The sequence below is a fragment of the Catharus ustulatus genome, chromosome 2 (genome assembly GCF_009819885.2).
Source record: "Catharus ustulatus isolate bCatUst1 chromosome 2, bCatUst1.pri.v2, whole genome shotgun sequence".
NCBI lineage: Eukaryota > Metazoa > Chordata > Aves > Passeriformes > Turdidae > Catharus > Catharus ustulatus.
The window spans coordinates 71981655-72002891 of NC_046222.1; the positions used below are offsets into that span (position 1 = coordinate 71981655).

The window sequence follows — 21237 nt, forward strand, 5'->3', positions numbered from 1 at the left end:
TTCCTTTTTCCTTTTTTTTAAAAATTAAACTGCATCTTTTTTCAATAGGTGTAAAATTACACCAACAGCATCTCAGCTATCCCTGATGATTTCAGTAAGTCTTCTGCAGAATTTTGTTCTGTGCTCCCAGATCAGACTAGATGCTCACCAGTACAATTCCCAAGAAAATATGCTCTGGAACAGCGGAAATAAAGAAAAACATAGAAAAGAAAATGGGAGGGACAGCTAACCACAGAGAAGCTGGGGAAGGGTTACCAGAGTGAGGTCACACAAACCTCTGCTTACCCCTTGCTCGGATTCCAGCAGCTCTGTTTTGACTCTGACTGCCGGCATCCCATCAAGCATTAACATTCTGTTCTCAAAGGCGCTGATGTCCTAAGGCAAAGAAGGACAAGGTTAATCAAAAAATTATGAAAAAAACACTTATTTCAATTCACTGGTTTAAGTTCTATGATACTGTAGAAGGATGTTTCTTTCAGCGGAAATGAATTTAACAAGGAGGATGTAATAGTAATTTCAAGGAGCAGCTGCCAAGTTATTAGTTCTCCTAAAACAGTAAATCATACTTTTGGTTATCCTTAAAAAAAAACTAAGTCTTTGTAAGCAACAAGGAAAAATCATCTCCAATTGCTATTTTGTAATTTGAAAATAATTACACGGGTTCACATATATGAATGCCTTGCTTTAGAACTGGAAAGGAAAGCAGTGGTGTCAAACAGTTTGAAGGTTTTGGCAGTATGCTTAGGTAGAGTTGATTTCAGTCAAAACATTTGTACTTCTGGTAGACAAAGCATAGGAAAGAAGTTACAGTGAAGGCCCATACACATTATAAATTAACACACAGTTGCTCAAATTCCTTATCGTCTCATAAAGTTATCAGTATTTGCCAGTTAAACATCTCCACACACCTCTGAGGTGGGAGATAAAAAAAAAGGCAAGTTAAAAACATGCACTGTCCATGTAGTTATGGGCACTATATGCCAAAAGCTTCAAGCTGAAAAAGGATTTGTAGAACTGTGCCTCCCTGAATCAACATTTCTACAGTTACTGGAGCAGTTTATGAGGACACTGAAAACAACCTCTCGTGCCTTCAATTCAAACAGTACCTCAACATGAATCAATTTTCTACTCCAGCCAAGGCTCAGGGCTGGTGTTTGAAAGCATGTGTCTTCAGCTGCCATTTAGTTTGGACAACATTTTATCCTTCAAGCTAGAACGTGACCTTACAAATCCAGTCACCTCGATCAGTGCTACAGAAATGCAGAGACGTCACACCCATTTTTCAAATAATGGAGCTGGAGTACACATCACTTACAAGTGAGTCATTCATAGTCAGTTATTAATCTAGGTCCTGTCTGAAAGGCTCTAGACTGGAAACTCACCTCGTAGTCCTCAGTAACTGAATGAGAATGGAAAAAAACCATTTTCCCTGTGTTACACAGGCAGCAAATCCATTTAGCACTGTGTGGTGCCATTATTCATTATATGAATGTATAAGGAATGCATTCATAGCCCTGTTTCTTATCGCGGTTGCTTCAGTGGAATTTTAAGGAAAATGGTCCATTCCAAATGGAGTTTTCAAAATATATTCTAAAAACTTAAACTACTCCTAACATTTTCTTTTTTCCCCAATCAATACACCTCATCCCAGGATCACCACTTTCCAGGATATAAATAGTGCAGAAACTGTTTATTTTTCTATACTCCTTTATTGTAATTTAAAGAACATGTACCAATATGGCCATGTTCCAACATGGTGCCAAAAGCAGAGCAAATGACCCGTTTAAAATCCGTCACCCTCACTTTGAGCTCTGTGTATTTCAGCAACCAGAGTTGTGGTTACATACTACAGGACGGAAGAAACTTGACAGTGAAGCAGATAATCAAGTGCAATCTCTATTTCTTTCCTTTAAGAGCAGATCTAGATCAGTCATAAAAAGATCTAAAAGCTTAAGAGTTATAAAATTTCAGATTGAACAAATAATTTTCACCAGGACACCTCCGCATTCAAATATGTGAGAATGAAAACCAGCCAAGCTATTGAGATGTCTCAGTCCATGCTATGCTACTGCTGTGCATCTACTGTACTTTCAATGCTTCATACAACAGGAAGAGGAAAAAAACTAAGTTCCTCCTGTGTTTGCTGAACAAATTATTTTGTGCACCTTGATCTTCCTTCAGTGTTTGAGGCATGAGGTGGAAAAAAATGCAGGAAGGATCTCTGATGCCACAAAGAAGCTGGATGAAATTGCGCATGGCTTTACATCTTTCAGCCCAGCAAGGGCAGTGTACTGCTTACGTATTAGCAGCAGATCTCAGGCGTCACTGAGCCCCATCAGTTTGGATGTGGTTTGAGTGGAGAAAGAGCAGGAGCCAGTACGGCATTCCTGGCTCCCCCAGTGCCTATTTTGCAAGTTGAGAGGTCCCTCTGCTTTCCTGGTTTACAGGCAGCACAGTTGAATTTTACAGCAAGATCAAGAATACACCATCATCAAACACCCCTTCGGCTGTTTAGCTCATAGACAAAGAAGGATGAGTTGATGCTGCATCGTGTCCCTGAGGAAGTTTTACCCGCCTGAGCAAAGGGACGAGGTTGGCTTACACAGGAGGCACAGGCAGAAGGAGGGGGGAAGACAAAGCACCACGGAGGAAAGGCAGGTTTAATGAACTGTTAGAATCTGATTAGAGGCTAATGTCCCTTTTAGTGCTTTGTACCAATTTACAGCTGATATACTTGAACCATTTTTCCCCACTGGCTGTGATAAACTCATTAGTTTTAAAAACGCAAGCTAAACAGAGCCTTTGAAGTTTAAAACAGATAAATCATGAAAACCTGACTAGTTCATGTACCATTTAACACATTTACATTTAACTAAATTTTCGTAGTGTTCGCTTCCCCTTTTGTTCTCCAAAAATCTTATTTCTTAAAAGCAGCCTTTCTAGTGCTCATCTGAAGAGCAAATACTCTGCCTGTGAACAGCTCTGGCTTTCGGGTAATTTATAATTCACAGGAGTAAATTATTTCCAAACTATTTGATCTCTTCTGCATTTGTAACTTGAAGTATGTTGTATTACATATCCTGAGGGGTCACTGCCGAGTAGATCCAGTCTGTGATCACAGGGATGACACATTTAGCCCAAAGTCACCCGGACAGCTGATCCTTCCAAACAGCACTCTCCTGATATAACCAGTGCTTGCACTACAGTATGTTCAAAGCCACACAGCAAATCAGGTATAATTGTTAAGGTTTGCATGCAGTGGGCTGTCATCTAAGGCAAAGGGGCACAAGTTACTCCCACTAGGGCTGAAGATATAAACTGAGTTCTTCCAGGAACCTCCAAGGTCAGACAAGCAGATGGAGCATCCACACCAGAGTGAGGCCAGGTTGCTCCAGTGCCCACATTAACTGATGAGATTCATGAGATGCACCAGCAGAGATGGTGATGTGATGTATTGAGTCAATGCATTATTCAGGCCACTCAACCGTCTTCATTAACTGTGGTAGCTAACTTCCAGCCCCCAAAACTGCTCAGGTGAAGAGTGCCTTAATTTGTATGACAATCCTTCCTTTTCTAGTCTCCCACCTCAACCCTCCTGGTAGACTCCTTTCCCACCTTGGTAAAATGCACAGCAGATGTAGGTCCTAAACTGGGCATACAGTCAAGCCAAACACTGCATGACCTTACCAAAACATCTGTTCTCTTGGATGAGTAACTCATCCTAAAAGAGATAATGCTCTCATTCTCAGTGCCATCCACTGAAACCTGCCACTAATCACTTTTGGACATTTATTCCCTTGAAATATTAATTAAAAACACAAATCATACCCAGGTCTGTATGGTCAAATGCTATTATAGCAGTTGTTACACAAGACAGATAAGCTTTCAAGCTTACAAGCTCTTCTGAGAAGCTGTGGCAGTCAGTTAATAACCAGACTCTCCCCACTTCTAAAAGGCCTACATTTTCAGCACAGCACCTCTATAACCATCATTGGCATTTTTTTCATGAGGATGGCTTTCCATTGCAACTTTTAATCAAATTATCTTTCACTACTTTAGAGGAAGGAAAAAAATCCCAAATCTCATTATCTCATTTTGATACAAACCCCCTCAGCACCCGGTAGTGTTTATTTAATTATGAATTACACTATTATGACATTCGCCATCCACGAGAAGCGCTAAGGTTTTGTAGCCAAGTTTTTCATTTGGCCAAACCATACATTTTGAGAATCACACAGTAAACTTTTAACAATCAGAGAGGATCTGATCCAACATCGGAGATCCTGTTCTGAGACACCACCTAAGACACCCCTAAACCCCCCTCATAATTTCTTCTAAGCATAAGATGGCAAAAAGCAGACACACTCACCCCACATCATAGTTGTCTCTCCCACTCTCCAAGATTTTCACACCTAGCTGCTCAGTACTAAAGGCCTACCCCAGGCAACCCCAGGAAGAAAGCAGTGAGCTCAGGCTTCAGAGCAGCCAGAACTCAGACCCCGCATTTCCTCCATGGACTGACAAACATTTACATTGCTGTGAAAGAAAGCCTCCTCCTTGTCTTTCATTCATGGACACACAAGCAATACAGAGGCAGGGCAGATAATGCTTGCTACTGCTGCCACTAATGAAAGGCTTAATCTCACTGAAGAGCTGTGTAATGGTAAAACAGAGACACTGATGGTTCTGCTTTTTTCCACGGTGACCTAAGAGGTTCAGCTGACAATTGAGTCTTCAAACTCTGGTGGGTTTGACCTTAGCCATCTACCATATGCTCACCCAAGCCAGTGCTGCATTCCATCTTTCTCTCAACAGCACAGGGGAAGAGCAGAATATAAGAAAGCTTAGGAGATGAGATAAAGACAAGAAAATCAGTTATGAGTACTGACACAGGTAAAATTGACATGATTTGGGGAAAATTAATTTATTGCCAATAGAGTTGGATGGTGAGAAACAAAGATTCAAATTAAGCATCTGCACCTTCCTTCTACCCAGGTTCAGTTTCATTCCAAATCTTCCTTTACTTTTCTGTACAAACTTAACTTCTAACATGACACACTTCGATTTTGAGAAATTAAGTATCAGTTGGGGGAAGAGTAGTCTCAAATTCACCATTCAAGCTACAGTAGAAAGTTTCAAGTTTAAGGGGAGTACATTTGAACAGCTAAGAGCCATGAGTAACCTTCAGGCAGTGCTTCTGTCCCAAAGTTATGACACAAAATTTCCCCTGCCTCATCTTCCAGTTCTTTTTACGCAAGTTTTTAGTATCTGTAATAATTTCTTAATTCATCATTATATTCTTGGGGTAATTTTTGTTATAACAAATGTTTTTGGTAGTTGATAAATGCAAAGTCTTGCTTTTTTATACATCTTAGAAACATCACTGAACTAACCATGAAGCAACCTGTGTTATATGCCCTATAAGTAAGATTATCTTGTTGATTTTTCTGAACACTTATAGCCAAATTCGTATTATTCTCTTTGCTTACGTTACTACACTGAAGTTATTCATCAGTCAAAGCAAGAGTCAGCATAACACATCAAGACAAAAAATGTGAAGTGATCCACTCGAGGTAACGTAGAACCTTTTAATGGTGTGACTAGGTATGCCTTTAAAAATGTGTACAGTAATTTCACGACCATAAGGCGCACCCCCCGGGAGTTGGTAAATTTTGCAACTTTGTAGATAATATAAGGCACACCGGACTATAAGGCGTACTTTTTTTTTTGCCGCGAAGATCCGTGCTGGGTGCAATAAAATAACGAATTAGTAACGGAATCCCCCCACCCCGCATCGTGGAGTTTACTGGCATATGCTCAAATTGGAAACATTTTAACAGATTGCTGTAGCCTTTAAACACAGCCCCAAGCGCCCTCCCCGTGCGCAGGGCCCGGCACTCCCGCCCACCCCCGGTTGCAAGGTGGGGCTCATGGTTGCCGCGGTTCAGAGCGGCCACGGCTCACACCTCGGGGTTGCTGCGGTTCAGGGCGGCTCGGGACCATCCGTGGCTCGGGGCGGCGCGGCGCTGCCCGCCCCCTCTCTCCCTGTGCAGCTCCTGCTGGCCGGGGGCTGCCCGCCCCATCTCTCCCTATGCGGAGAGGGTTGGCTGCTCCTGCCCTCCCCTTGCGGTTGGGCTCACAGCTTGCCCTTTTTTTTTTTTGCAGCGAGGAGCTGAGCGGCGTGCAACAAAGTAACAAAGTACTGGCAGTTTGCAAACATTTTTCACAGACTGGCGTAGCCTTTAAACGCAGGCCCAGGTGCCCTCCCCGCATCGGTGCCAGGGCGGGGGGCAGCTCCCTCCCTCCCTGCGCAGCTCCTGCTGGCTGCGGCCGCCCGCTCCCACCCCCCTCGCTACTCGGCGCTCCCGCAGCACCGCCCCCCATTGCGGTTCACGCCTCCAGGTTTGCAAATTTTGCAACTTTGTCCATCAGATAAGGTGCACCTGACTATAAGGCCCACTTCTGGGTTCGGGGGAAAATTTTAGTCAAAAGGGTGCACCTTATAGTCATGAAATTACTGTAATTGTTTGTTTTTTTCTCCTCGTTTCAAGGGATAATAGAAGAATGAAGGATTACCATCCCTTATCAAATACAACAATCTTCATAGAGAGAGAAAGCCAAGGAAACCTCTCAACTCAGTTTTCTGAAGACCTTTATACACCATACAAAGATTTGTTACTCACTTAAATGCAGTTCTCTATAGGATGAAACGTACCAGTAAAGAAAGTACATTCATGTGCCTAGAAGAGAATCACTTAATTGGGAGTTCTGCCAGGGAACTGGGGGTAACAGCCCATGCTTTGCCATAAGATCATCATATGTAATTATATCTATAGCTGTGTGAAATGTTCATAAAGAAAGCAGAGATTCTGGTAGTTCTGCATTTTACTCCAAACTTGAATTTTCAGTCAAATTCACCAGAAAACTAGTTTGGTTTTACCGACGCTTCAAGGAATCTGTGTGAAAAAAGTGAAGTAAAGTCTTAGACTTCTCACTGTTTTCATCTGAAACTGGGTGGGGCTGACTCTAGTTTATTTCAATTAAAAATTAAATTTCTTTGGTGACAAGGGACACAGACATTGAGTTGCATGGCAACAGGGAGGCATCACAGCTCTAAGCTTTCTAGGAAGGCTTCTGAGTGTAGTCTCTTGTTACAACGGTGCCTGCCAGGTAGAGCCCAGACCTCAACAGCAGCTGTGACTTGATGCTGTCAGTGCCTGAGGCACATGCAAGAGCTGGCCTTCAGCTCATACTCCCCAGTTCAGCTAGACCCTGTCCAGCCGTATCCCACTCGTACCAGCACAAAGATGTGCACATGCAACACAAGCTTTCAAACTCCTAGTCCACTGCCTAGATCTCTTGAAGAACATAATACTAATTTTGAAAGCAGCAGACTGTTATCAAGTTATCAACTACTCAAATCCCTAAGGTTGTAGCGATGCTGTAATTTGCAACACATTTTTACAGATCTGTCTCCAGGAAACGATTTCAAGTCGAGACAATATTCAGTGAAGATAACAGAGATCTCAAATTTTGCTGCTTAAATATTTTTTATTAGCTTGGGTTTAAGTTAGTTTTAGGGACTATAAATAGAAGTGAAGAGATGTGGTCAGCTTCCAGGTGACAGGATCATCAAATGCCTTGGCAACTAGAGGCCAATCTGCTATTTCTCAAACTCAGCAGGCAACCCTGTCAGCTTTGATGGTTTAACATCCCTTTACATCCCGCCACTTTCAGTGCTTCTACAAAGAATTATGGATCCTTCTGATGGTACAGAATTCAGATAAATAGGTTACAACCAGTTGTATTTATACCAAACCCTCACATTTAACTTTCATTAATGGCTTCATTGTTTTCCTTCTAATACAACATTCACAGAATATTTGATTTTTGTGAATATCAATGGATTTTCTTACACTTACACTTAAAAGTCCCACATAAAAGCCCAACCTCTGCACCAAAAATAGAGTTGGAAAAGCGCTATCATTTTGGAGTGACACACATTTAAGAAAGGGTACATGTGCAAAAAGCGTGTACTACATTTATCTTCACACTATAATTATTTTAAAAGACATCTTTTCAGAAAAGTTGCTAAGTAATAGTAAAACTCTTGATAGTTTCTCCTTTGTGGTTTTGAAGTACAGTCAAGTAGTAAAGACTACTATCAAGTCAAAACTCAATACTTTCCCCCCCCCAAAAAAAAACCAGAAAAAAAACCAACCCAAAAACCCCAGGTAATTCATTTAGATTGCCATTTCTCCTTGACCACTGTTATAAGGCAAATTGCTCAATTTCCAAAGCAGTGTTCTACTATCTTATGTCAACTGCCCTTGAGACTGGAGAAGAGCTTAAAGAAGAATTCAAAGATTAATAAGGCTTAAAATTAAAATCAAACCTTACTACTTAACAAAAAATTTAACAAGAAACACAGAAGAATTTTTCTAGTGTTACATGGACCAAATTTGCACGTATTACTTAAAGGTTACCTTCACTGTTGTCTAAACTGTGATTATTTTGTACTTGCTGAGCAAATTAATATTAAATAGTATTGCCCGGGAGCTTGCCAGCAGATACACAGTGACTACAATTTCTCTCTGAATTCTGACTATCTGCTCTGGTCAGAAAATTAGCTGCTGAAAGCACAGGGAGCTGGCTGGCACAGTTCCCCCACCTACCACTGTGCAAAGTCTGCTTCCGTAAAGACAGATACAACATGGATTCTGCGTGCTGGAGAATAAAAGGAACATTTAGCATGCAGCAGTAGTCATAGTTTAGTCCAAAATTTGTGCAGGAGATGCTATGTGGCAAGCCAAACATCATTGCTCTTTGCCAAGGAGAGAAGATGCTGTCTACAGGATCTGCTTGGCACCATCATTCCATGCAGCCTGAAGATACCTCAAAGCAACAGCACCTTCAGCTCTACAATTGCAAAGCTCCAGAGGGAACAATGAAACAACTGCATAAGCACTTCCATAGGTCTGGCCATCATCATTTGCTCCAGAAATTACACTGGACCTTGCCATTTGTGTTTCAAAGAAAACAAACACACTACAAATGACACTGGCTGTCCCACTGCTGCATGGGATCGTACCCAACCCTTCAGCTCAGCAACAAAACCGTTGCTCCTCCAGGCGCCATGTTCACTCCCATGGAATAAAATACAGCAATAAAATGAAGGTCAGGGCCAATATCTGGCTTTTTATAAACCACAGACATTACAAACTGCATCCTCTGAACAAGAGCAGTATAAGGTTATGCCGACGCTAAACATGCCTAGTGCCTTCTAGCAGCTGAGTCACAGAAATGTTAGGCAACTGACACTGCTTCTATACAGCAGGTAAGTAAGGGTAATTCCTTGTTTCCCATTGACCTGGAAGTTCCAACACAGAGGCAGAACTACAAGGAAAGCAAGGAAAAACTAGTTTTCGTAACAACTAAAATTTAGGAATTTCAGCTAAGACTTTTTTTATTCCAGATTTACTTTGTTTACATGCAATTTTTAAAAACTTTTGGGGTTTTTTACTATTAAGACAGAGCAGTATATAACAACCATAAGAGAACAACTCGTTCCCAGAAGTCAGTGGTTCATTTCCAGCTCAGCATGTCATGCTGCCCGTGATAGGAATAGCAGCCCTAAGGAGGAGGAGGACACCTTGTGTGCAGTTGAGCCTTCCAACACCAGGTATCGTAGGACACACTCAGAAAGCGCACAGACAGCTCACACAGAACCTCAGAAACCATCTGTCACAGTTCATGTACAAAGTCACACATACCACAGGCAGTAAGTGGTGAAACGAAGTGTTCTTTCAATGGCCCTGTTCCAGCTGCCAATTAGAGTTGCGACCACAGTCTCAGCCTCAGAAGCATAGTCAGATAGCAAATGCATATATATAAAGCTCATTTGATTCACAGACAGGCCAAAATAACACAGGAATAATTAAATAAAACTGAATGATTGCATGCTCAGATGAAAAAGTCGGACTACATGCCAAAAACTAAGAATTACTCCATGACCTTCCCCACACTTACATGCACATGGAGGAACAGCAATTGTTTCTCACCATGGAGCAAACTCACTGCTTATTCTGACATGTTTAAAGAAAGGGTGTATGCTGTGATGAAACTTCCAAACTGCAAATGTTTAACACCCTGCCCCAACCCAATCTCTGTTTTATTTAACAACAGTTTGAGGTTTCCTGCTCCTCACATGCTTCAGTGGAAACTCCTGAGAAAATATTATTATTAAAGCTGGTGAATGGTACAAAGCTCAAAAAAAAGGAAAACACAGTTCAAAAAAAGGGAAAACTTGACTACTGGTACTTAGTGAATGAAATACAAAGTACCTCAATTCATTAAAAAAAATTTGTTAAGTATCCACCAAATATTTGAAAATCGTATAAAACAACACTGTGCTCTCAGACTGGCTGCATCAACTGCTAGATCAAGTCAATACCTAACTACTCATGAGGTAGCTTCTTACTGAAGACAGAATGGTCAAAATGCTTATGTACAAAACTGAAAAATAGATTCCACAAGCAATAAATTATAGTACCATTTTAAAGGCAATTCTAATCAACAAGTACAAATGTCACCAACAGGCATTTCCCATAGATTCTCAAAGAAATTGTGAATCCTCAAACGTGTTTAAAAAACAAGTTCTCTGCACACAATTACTGCCAATTATTAAAATAATGGCAAACTTCAAGATTAAAGAATAGTTTAAGTAACTATAGACAGAGCCATAAAAATCACAGGAAAATGTCAGAAAGATATAAAAGTAGTGCATATAGTAGTACCTTAACAGACACTTTGAACTTCCATTAAAACTTCTTTAAAAGGCAGAGATACCAAATTTGCTATGTAAACCAAATCAAACTTGGCAGTTATATTAAATTAAAGGTTATAAACAAAATATATGAGTTTATGTCTAGGCAAAAGACAAGCTAATGCATAATTCATTTATACTACATCATTTTACAGCATGAAATGTCATGGAACAACTGAGGGAACAATGAATGCTATAGCCAAGCTGGTTTTTTTTTCTTAGGATTGCCAGAAAATTTAGTGGAAAAGCATCTCAGGAGGTCTCCAGTCCAACCTTCTGCCCAAAGCAGATGCTAACTGGAAACCATGGGGTTTGCACTGGAAGCCATAACTTACAGAGAGAGAAGCTAGTTTTATGACTAGTCTGCTTATCTGATGAGCTGGATATTGGTTGAAAAACAATTGGACTTTTTTACGTATTTGTTTACCAAGAGCTATCATCAAGCATCAAGCTATCATCAAAAATATAGATGTAACCTCTGGTTATGCAAGTATCTGTGTCCTGGATTTTTCTGCAAACTAAGAAGAGGTATTGGGGCAGTACCATTACTCACACAACAGCCTGGTGACGTCCTTTCCCTAAGCATCCATCATTGACTACTGAAAGCAAAAGCAAGTAAGGTAGAGGGTCATTTGCTCTAACAGAAAACACATTTCTATTTTTATGTCTTTTCTTTATGCCAAAAACATCAAAGTTAAATCAGCTCTAAGCCATGGCATTCTGGTCTCAGGAGCTTCACTCCAGAAAGAACTGACATTCTTCTGCCAAGTACCTGGTACGGATCACTGCCAAAAGGTACCTTAAGCTAGGTAGGCCACTGTCTGTTCTTCTGCAGGATTTCACTACCTGACATTTACTGTAGAGGTAAATGAGATGGTCAGAACACAGCATATACAGCTTAGTATGGCCTTCAAATAATAACTTCAGAGCCCTCTCCCTTTGTTCCTCTCAGTGACTATTCAATCACTGAGAACGCAGTGATACAGCCTGCCCATGTGTACTACTGCTCCTGGTTGATTTCACCACTGGTAAAAATCACAGCCAAACAACAGCACCTGGCAGAGTAGCAGAGTACCAGCACACTGAAACCTATTGCTACGCTCACTAGAACGCTCAGAAGTATTACACCAAGCTATACAGTAAAACTATTCATTCCTACGTGCTTTTGAACTGTACCTTACATCAGAGGTGCCCTCTGCAAAAGCATTTGACAGAATCATGTGTGACTGCTAAATGTGCACCACTGGGTCTTTAAATCCTCATTAGTGTTCTTGAAGTCAGAGCACCTGATTATACATTGCGTTGCAAGAAGATCTAACACAGTATTGTTATTTGTATCATCCTTTCATCCTGTATTAACTGAGCATCTTGCTCCCTTTAAAAATGTATAGTGACCTTACCCATGTCAAGGCTTTCAAGAAATAATGCACTGACATGACTGGGTGCTTGGCATCATGCACAGCCTTTAGAGCATGTGTCAAGCCCCAAGTCATACTAATATATTTAACATTTCTCATTAGGACATAAAAAGAAATTGTGCCTGTATAAATCACATACTTATTCCCAACACGTGGCTTAGTTACACTGTGTAAAATGATGAAAACGATTTCCTGTCCACATTAGCTATGTCTCACATAGACTAAAATGCTTTTATTAGATTTACTTTGCACCACAAGAACAGGATGGGTTAAGCTGCTCATATTTCTAAACAACGATCTCTGTATAGACATAGAGTGTTATGTGTACTGCATCATTCTGAAGACACTCAGACCTCTAACATTAATAACATGACAAACTACCTCCATCATTATTCTGGATGCTGAAATTCAATAAACATTACTAAAATATTCTCACCACTAAAATCATAGCCACAGCCGTTTCAAGAGCAGTGTTTATCAGACACTGAACGATGCGGCACACAAATCTGGTGAGTGATTCCCTCAATCAATGTAGCTGATTCATGAGAATGCTTTTGACGCTGAAAGCTCATGCCAAGTCACCCCTTCTCATGTAAAGTAAAAACAATTTTAAGAATTTTTTCATGAAAATATACCTTTTCTTAAAAATCAGTCCTCATGGGACTTCAGATAAAAGAATCTGGGTTTCATGGCAAAAAGCACCAAAGTTACATCCCTGTTAGTGCTGTTTCTGAGAATGTTCATCCCCTGGCTGAGTACCATCAAGACAGAGCTTCCATCCAATATCTGTGAGCATGTGCATGCCTTTAGTATGTGGAGGTATACTCCATAGTGTCTTAAGATATCAGTGAATTCATCATTTCAATAATTTCAGAAAAAAACTTGATGATTTTATCACCTGTTTGGTGCCAGGGAGAATAAATTACCACTCTTAAGTGAAAAAAATTTGAAATTTCACCATTATTTATTTTTAAGTTCAGAATGGTCTCCAAAACATTCAGGGGTGGTGGTTCATGTTTTCATTTTGTCATTTGTTTGAAAGTTTATAGTGGTTTTGTTCTTGTTATTGTTTTGGCTTTAGAGTTCTGTTGTTGTTGTTGGTTCTGGTTGGGTTTTTTTAAGCAATGACAACTCTCAGTTGCTCACATGCCTGAAAAAGAACAGAACTCTAAATTTATTTACAACATGAAAAAATACTTGCAAAAATCAATGGATTAATCGATTACTCCAAACACAAAACTAAGCATTCACCAGAATACACCACAACTGTGAAGAAGAAGAAAAAAGTAATATCACAATTCAACTATGAGGAACTACTACATTAATTCAAGACATCACTGTTAATATTGTTATGACTGTATCTAATTATCAAGTACTGTAGAACCCTACTCAGGCAAAACAAGCCTTTTAAAACAGGTTCCCAAAAAATCCTTCCCATTCAACTGAAGCGATACAACTGCTTCAGGATCAGATGTAAAGGTTTATACTTGGATTAGATAATTTTTGTTGAATTTTTGCAGATGAATACCAGTAGGTACTTCACATGCTCATCACTCTGAAATGGCTGTGAAGAGGTTAGTAGTAATATGCACCCATATAGGGCAAGATCACGGCTGACTATCTGGGATGTTCCCCAGGGTTCAAAGCAGTCCAAGCCAATACAGGATGGAAATGCCCAGCTTCACTCCTCCCTAGCAAGGAATACGGGTTCATGAAGGTGCAATAAGCATTTCTGAGTTGCTATCACAGAAAGAGGTGAAGGCACCAGACACTTCATGTTACAACAACAGAACAAGCAGTAAATGCTAACTCTAAGATTTGTACAATTTGTAAACTTTTGCAACTTAAACCTTCAGGATAAATAACAAATGAACAGCAGTTTAACAAAACCACCAGTCATGCTAGAACAGATCAAGACCAGCCCTGCAGAGAAGCACTTGGGAGTGCTGGTGAGTGAGAGGCTGGACATGACCCAGCACTGTGCACTCCCAGCCCAGAAACCAAACATGTCCTGGGCAGCATCTAAAGCAGTGTGGGCAGCAGGGCAGGGAGGGGATTCTGCCCCTCTGCTCTGCTCTGTGAGACCCCACCTGCAGTGTTGCATCCAGCCCTGGGGTCCCAGCACAGGAAGGACACGGACCTGCTGGAGTGAGCCCAGGGGAGTGGCACCAAGATGTTTAGAGGGATGGAACAGCTCCCCTATGAAGAAAGGCTGGGAGAATTGGGATTGTTCAGCCTGGACAAGAGAAGGTTTCAGGGAGAACTTACAGCAGCCTTCCAGTACCTGTAGTGGGCCTACAAGAAATATGGAGAGAGACTTTTTACAAGTACATGGAGTGATAGGATAAAGGGGAATGGTGTCAAACTGAAAAAGGATATTAGATTAGATACTAGAAAAAAATCATTTACTGTGAGGGTGGTGAGGCAATGGAAAAGGTTTCCCAGAGAAGCTGTGGATGCCCCACACCTGAAGTGTTCAAGGCCTCCTTGAATGGTGCTCTGAGCAACCTGGTCTAGTGAAAGGTATCCTGCCCACAGCAGGGGGGTTGCATCTTTAAGGTTCTGTCCAGCTCAAACCATTTAATATTTCTGGCTCTGTACAGGTCAATACTGGTATGTCACTTAGGTTTGGATTAGAAATAAGAGACTTCTCTGATACAAATATATACACATCTCAAGAAGAACAAGCTGCGGAGAAGCAGGGCATGAGGAAGCTGTCCTAACCTGGGGGTTTATCCTTTGTACATCAGGACTCTTCAGAATCCTCTCCTATGTCCACAGGGTCTGGTGCTGCATAGCTACACAGTCCAAATAGAAAGTCTAGAGGCTGAACTTTTCCCCTTGTTTGCCTTCCTCATATCATATTTAGGATTTTACGGCTGTTTGGGGAACAGTTACAAACACTTTAAATCACATTTGCCTGGTGTGATCTTTTATTTATTTACTCTAAAGATCCCCACGTGGGAGATTTCAGAGCCAACAGGGTGGAAGAATTTCAGTGTTTTAAAACACTTTCTGATGAAAACAACTCCATTCTTATAAAAGATTCCTCAGTCTCTGATCCTACCAGGCTGGCACTGTGGAGAGACACCAGCAAATATAAGCAGATGGGTTGTCACTTTGGTGCCCTTCCTTCCACACTGTAGTAACTGTTACTGATATAGACTTGTGACTTGACAGAAATAACACATTTACTAGAAACAGAGGGAAAGAAAAACAAACCCTACCAGCAAAAAGGAAAATGTAACTTTGTATCTCAACTGACAAACAAAAAATTCTATCCAGTATCCAGAGGAAATCTGGAAGAACTAATCCCAGTCTGCATCTGGGAATTAAGTCTGGAGCACAGCACATCTAGTAGATTGGCTGGGTATTGTCCATCACTGCTGAAATCAGTCAAAATATGTTTTTTTTAATTAACAAAAGTAGAAACTCACATAATACAACATTCAATAAATTATGACTTTTTTTCTGATAACCTGGTTTCACATTAGGTAAATAAATACTTTTTTTCTGTGCAACATTTTATAATGAGTTACTTGCCCAGGTTCTTCCAGAAAAACTAGCAATTGACGTAAGATTTATACCTAAGCTGCATGCAGCTCACAAAAACCAGAACCTAAGGACATCATTAACTCTTCTGGAAACTTGCTATGCCCAAAAGTAAATCTTTTCCTTCAAGCAAAAGTGCTAAGTAGCCTTGATCGTTAGGAAGTTTTGCTACAGATCAAAGAGCAATGGCACATTTATATTCCAAGTAACATAGAAGTCCGATTCTTGCTTGAAGCTAAATACACAGCTGAAAAGCATACAACAGGAGCTGGGTGTTATTACCACCTACACCTAACTATTTTACTTTTCCAGTGTTTCTTTGTCAATTTTCCATGCTGAAAAGATATTAACAGCTGAAGTAAAAAAACAAACTTCCATGCCAACCAAAGTGGGTAAATTTGATAAAAAAATTAAAATTCTGCAACCTTTTAATATTAAAGCTCCTTTCCAAAATTCACCCTCTTTGAAACGGCAAAGGTTCTAAAACTTTTGAAATTATCTTTACCACTACAGAACTAAACAGCAGGTATGTTTGGTTTATAAAAGCTTTTCATATACAGTAATTTCACAATTGTAAGCCGCACTGAGTATAAGCCGCACTTCTGGGTGTCAGTAACTTTTTGTTCTTTGTCCATACATAAGCCGCACCTGATTATAAGCCGAACGTTACAATACAGAGTGTGATAAAAGGTATCTATTCTATCACCATCTGTTGAGGGTGGAGGGCAGTGATCCTTATCTCCATGGCAGGTATTCTGCTAATGGGCCATCCATTGAAACCAGGCAGGGCATTGTTCTTTATCTTTTCACAACCCATCCTTCCTCCAGCCAGTCATTTTATGCTCATGGCCATTGAGTCCCACTGTGTGACTGATAAAATTACTGCATCCGATTGGAAGTTGCTCCAGCCAGGGGGAAGAGCCCAACATTTCTTACCAAGATAAAAACAGAGGTTTTGGGGCACTAAGGGAGCCCCTTTCTCCACTGGACTCCAGAGGAAAATCGGATTTCTCCACATCACTGCTGGACCTCTGGAGGGAAACTGCACCTTCTACAGGAGCACTGCTCCAACTGAGCCACATCTGTCACTGCAGGAGGATGCAGCCACCATTTAATGGGACTGCTACCAACACCCTGCCTGACGGGGTGTCACGTTGTACTCTGACTTTGTCAAGGTTTGGAGTTTGTTTCTTTGTAGTACTGTATTTCTATTTTAATTTCCCTAGAAAAGAACTGTTATTCCTAATTCCCGTATTTTTGCCTGAAAACTCCTTGATTTCAAAATTATAATAATTTGGAGGGAGGGGGTTTACATTCTCCATTTCAAAGAGAAGCTCCTGCCTTTCTCAGCAGACACCTGTCCTCCAAACTAAAACAGCAACTTTTCATTCTTTGTCCATATATAAGCCGCACGTGATTATAAGCCACACTTTGGGTTCGGACCAAAATTTCAGTCAAAATGGTGTAGCTTATAATCGTGAAATTACTTATTTAAATGTATAGCAGTTAGAATAATTACCCAACCTGTTATGAGCATCTTATATTAAGTCATGAATTATCACCCAATTTTACTGCATAAAAGGCATATTTTCAGAGATGTATGTTGCTTGTCCTCCCTGAAGAGCTCTGAAAGTCCTCAATAAGCAAGCATGATGGTTGGATGGATTCAGGATGTCCTAAAGAAACATTTGGTTCCTCACACATGAACAGTCAGGATATTATGAACTCTCTGACTCTCCACATAAAAAAAAGATTACCCTTACTTTCTGTAGAGATTATTAAGGCAATTCACTTGTTTTATATCCTGTGATAAACTCCACTGTCACACTGCCTGGAGCTCCTGTATCTCATCCATTATGTAAATCTCCAAAGAGTAGTTCAGCAAACATCATCTCAGTTCCACTGCACTTAAGACAACCTACAGATCTAAGTTAATTTTCATCTTCCTAAGACCAACAGACACTCCTTACATCTTAACTTGCAAGAGATTCTCACTGCCATCTCACTTCAGAAACACATAAGCCCAAGCTTGTATGATTTTAAATGAAACTCAGAGTGAACTCCAAATGTTTGGATTTTGAGGGCTGTACCATAGTCTTAAATAAAAAAAAAAATTTAAAAAGCAAGGAAAAAAACAATGTTTTTTACCTTGCTACTTCTAAGACACCTTTGATCATGTGTTTAGGCTTTAGTGGTTGAGGTTGGTTTGTTTTTTTTCTGATACAAATACTGAAATATTTCTATATTATTTAAAAATTGAGGTAGAAACTCAGCATGTTAACTGTAGTGTTTGAAAGCCTAGGCTTTAGGTTTCAGTGGAGCTATGCCCACATGTCCATCACAGCTGACTGCAATCAGCTGCAGCTGACTGCCATCAAACTGAACACCAAAAAACTTCAGTAAATAGCAAATTTCAAAAAAAGGTGACAGCCTCAAAGCGGAGAACTTGCCCTTTCCTGACCCATCACCAGACCTCTGCACAAGAAAGACTTAATGAATCACCATGTGGGAAGCACAAGAGTGAGTTGAGATTCAGATTAATACCAGGAGCTGTTTTCTCTTTTAGACACTTGTCCTTGGGTACAGGAAATACCATATCCAATGAAATCATTATTCAGGTCTGTTAGCAGTGGATATCAGTATTAAACTGTCTTCTCCTTATGTGCTAGCTATGGAATTCTAACACATTCTTCTACACCATCATATAAGAAGTGACAAATTGCCATTGTTTGACATCATGTTCTCCACAGGATGGCAAAAATACTAAAATCTAAATGCATTTATTTCTACCACTAAATTCTTATTGTCAGATATGTAGGAAAAAGAAAACAAGAACACATAGTATTTAAGTATCTGGTCCAATGTATCCTAATCAGCACCACTGTTCAGATGGAGAAGATTCTTCCCCTCCTCATCACAAACAAAAGACTAACTCCAAAATGCAATTAGTTGTGATGCCTCATGATATTGAGAATTAATATCTCCACACAAGAGAAGATTCTTTCATTGCAAACTTACATGCTTATAACTAATGATCAGAAAGAGGTCATTATTAAATAAGTTGAAGTAGCAAGCCCTGAATATGTTTTTAAATTGTTTTATTTGACGGATCACGTTTAACAGAAATGAAGATAATTCTGTTTCTTGGAAACTGAAAACCTGAGAGTATGAATTTAAACATTTTTCTCCCCATTAGGCACTTCAGAAACTTGTGTCATACTTCTGAAAATACACACATCAAAATGGTCTTGTCAAACAGCTTTGAAATTAAATGCCTTGTGCTTCCTTCTCTGGAATAGTATAAATTTAGTCATTACTAGAATTAGTGTAATTGTTCACTAAGTGCACTAGGATTAAAAGGTGAAATGTGCGTGGTGACTGCTCTTTCATTCCCAAGAGAACACCTGGCAGCAGAGAAGTCAGGCTGCAAGAGCAGGGATGCTCAGGGGTGTTTTGGAAACCCAAGAGCTGAAGAATGAGTCCTGCAGAGTGGAGCCTCATGTAGTCATAGTGTCTGTACCATCATATCTTGCAGGCAGAAGAGATGTCCTTCCAGGGAAGATAAAGAAATCCCATGGGAAGAACTGCCCTCTGGAGATGCTTACTGCTCTCTGCTGACTAGCAGAAGACAGGAGCCTTCAGCAAAATGACTGAAATTCAAAAGAACAAATCCAAGCATTCGTGATCTAGTTCTCTGTGGATTATGTCCCATCAGTTAGAGCTAGTCCCCAGAAGAGGTGTCAAGGCTGAAAAAGGAAATGAAGAAAGTGGTTTGAAACGGTGGTTTGAAACACCAAACTCGGTTTCTTCCAAGTCACCTAGCTTGGAAGCCCTGGGCAATGCCATTAGGTGAAACAAAGCCTGCTGTGCCAGGACAAGCATGGAAGCATTTCCTGATCTAAGCTAAACCAGTATAGCCAGAACTGAGGAAATGCTCACCTGAAAATTTCTCATCTACATCTTGAGGCTGTTTCCATCATTTTACTTCATATATATAGCCTACAAGACAAATTGTGGTGACAAGAGGTCATGGTATCAGTTTCTGCTCCACCTGAGATGCAGGAACTCTGTTTTTAACACATCTCTCCCTCCCAGTAGGGAACACCAACACATACCACATATTTTCAACACTAGAAATGGGAACCAAGGGTGCCTCTGCCCACATTATAAAGCTATCTGCTATTTTATGCTCACAGGCTAGTTTTTGCTAACTGCACTCAGCTCTTGCCAGTCTTTTCATGATGAAGTTTTTTCAGTCTCGATATGAATTTAAAACCAATCAAAGAAAACCCTCAACCCAACCAAAAAAATCCTTGAATTTTAAAAAACAAAGCAATATTTACAGGAGGATTGTGATCACAGGCTGCATTTAAAAGCTCCCTATGACCTTAAATAATCAAATGAAGTTACCACACCCCATGCCTTACAATCAACAGCAGCAAGTAATACAAATTATAGATGCTAACGTATTTACTAAATAAGATCATAAAGGGTTAACTATTAACTTTCAGAAGTAGTTTAAAAGGCACTCCACAGAACTGAGTTACGTCAGTAGGTGCTGAATGTAGCGTTCACCTACATCCACAATTTACTACCCACAGATCATCCTAACCACCTATCTCTTCATAGAAAAGTGATCCAGGCAAAGCCAGCAAGATCTACCTTTGCTTTACAATGACATTTAGTAATTTTAATGACTTTAAATGTGAAAAGAACGTTTAAAATATTCCACATTTTTATCACATTTGTCAATTCTAGACAAACTATCCTCCTTTGAACTGCACTACAATATGGGCTGCCTTACTCCCCCCACATATCACCTCACAAGAAAATTGCTGCCATCCTCTTTTACGCAATTCTACATTCTTCCTATTTCAAAAAACCGTTTAATAAAAACGATTTTAATTCAAAAACCAGTGCACCTGAAATATTCCACAGGAGCTCCAAGCAGACCAGAAGTCTGTGTAGACACTGGATTCAAACCCTGCACACCCACTACTGAGTCAAAGACTTTTCTCTCAATTATGAACCCAAAGCCTTTTGGACAACTTTGCTATATTTTAAAATACAACCTTATTTATAATATATTAATATCTCTGTACTGATTTTAGAGCAAAGCTTGAGATTTTGCAGAAAGCAAATCTAACTCACCTTGTGCCTACTTTCTATGCCTTTCTGAAGAGTCAGAGTGCAAAAAGAACACAGTTATCTTCAACTAGTAAAATAACACTTCTGAAATATATTGTACAGTAATTTCACGAATACAAGCCGCACCAATTTGACCAAAATTTTGGTGGAAACCCGGAAGTGCGGCCAATATTCTGGGGCGGCTAATACATTAACAAAATTCTAAAAGCTGCCAACACGGAAGTGAGAGCCCGCAGCAGCCCCAAGCCAAGCTGGAGCCCGGCTGGCCCCGGCAGAGGTGGGAAAGCCTGGCAG

The 21237-nt window shown here is 40.2% G+C and overlaps 1 protein-coding gene across 5 annotated transcripts in view; it reads right to left on the minus strand.

Moving 5' to 3' along the window:
- The window catches only part of KLF12 (Kruppel like factor 12), a 238090-nt gene that overhangs the window by 146113 nt on the left and 70740 nt on the right, over nt 1-21237 (minus strand). For all 5 annotated transcript variants that reach the window (XM_033052030.2, XM_033052032.2, XM_033052034.2 and 2 more), the window contains exon 3: nt 286-375. In XM_033052030.2, the coding sequence (XP_032907921.1) occupies nt 286-375 (90 nt within the window). The remainder of the gene's footprint in view (nt 1-285; nt 376-21237) is intronic.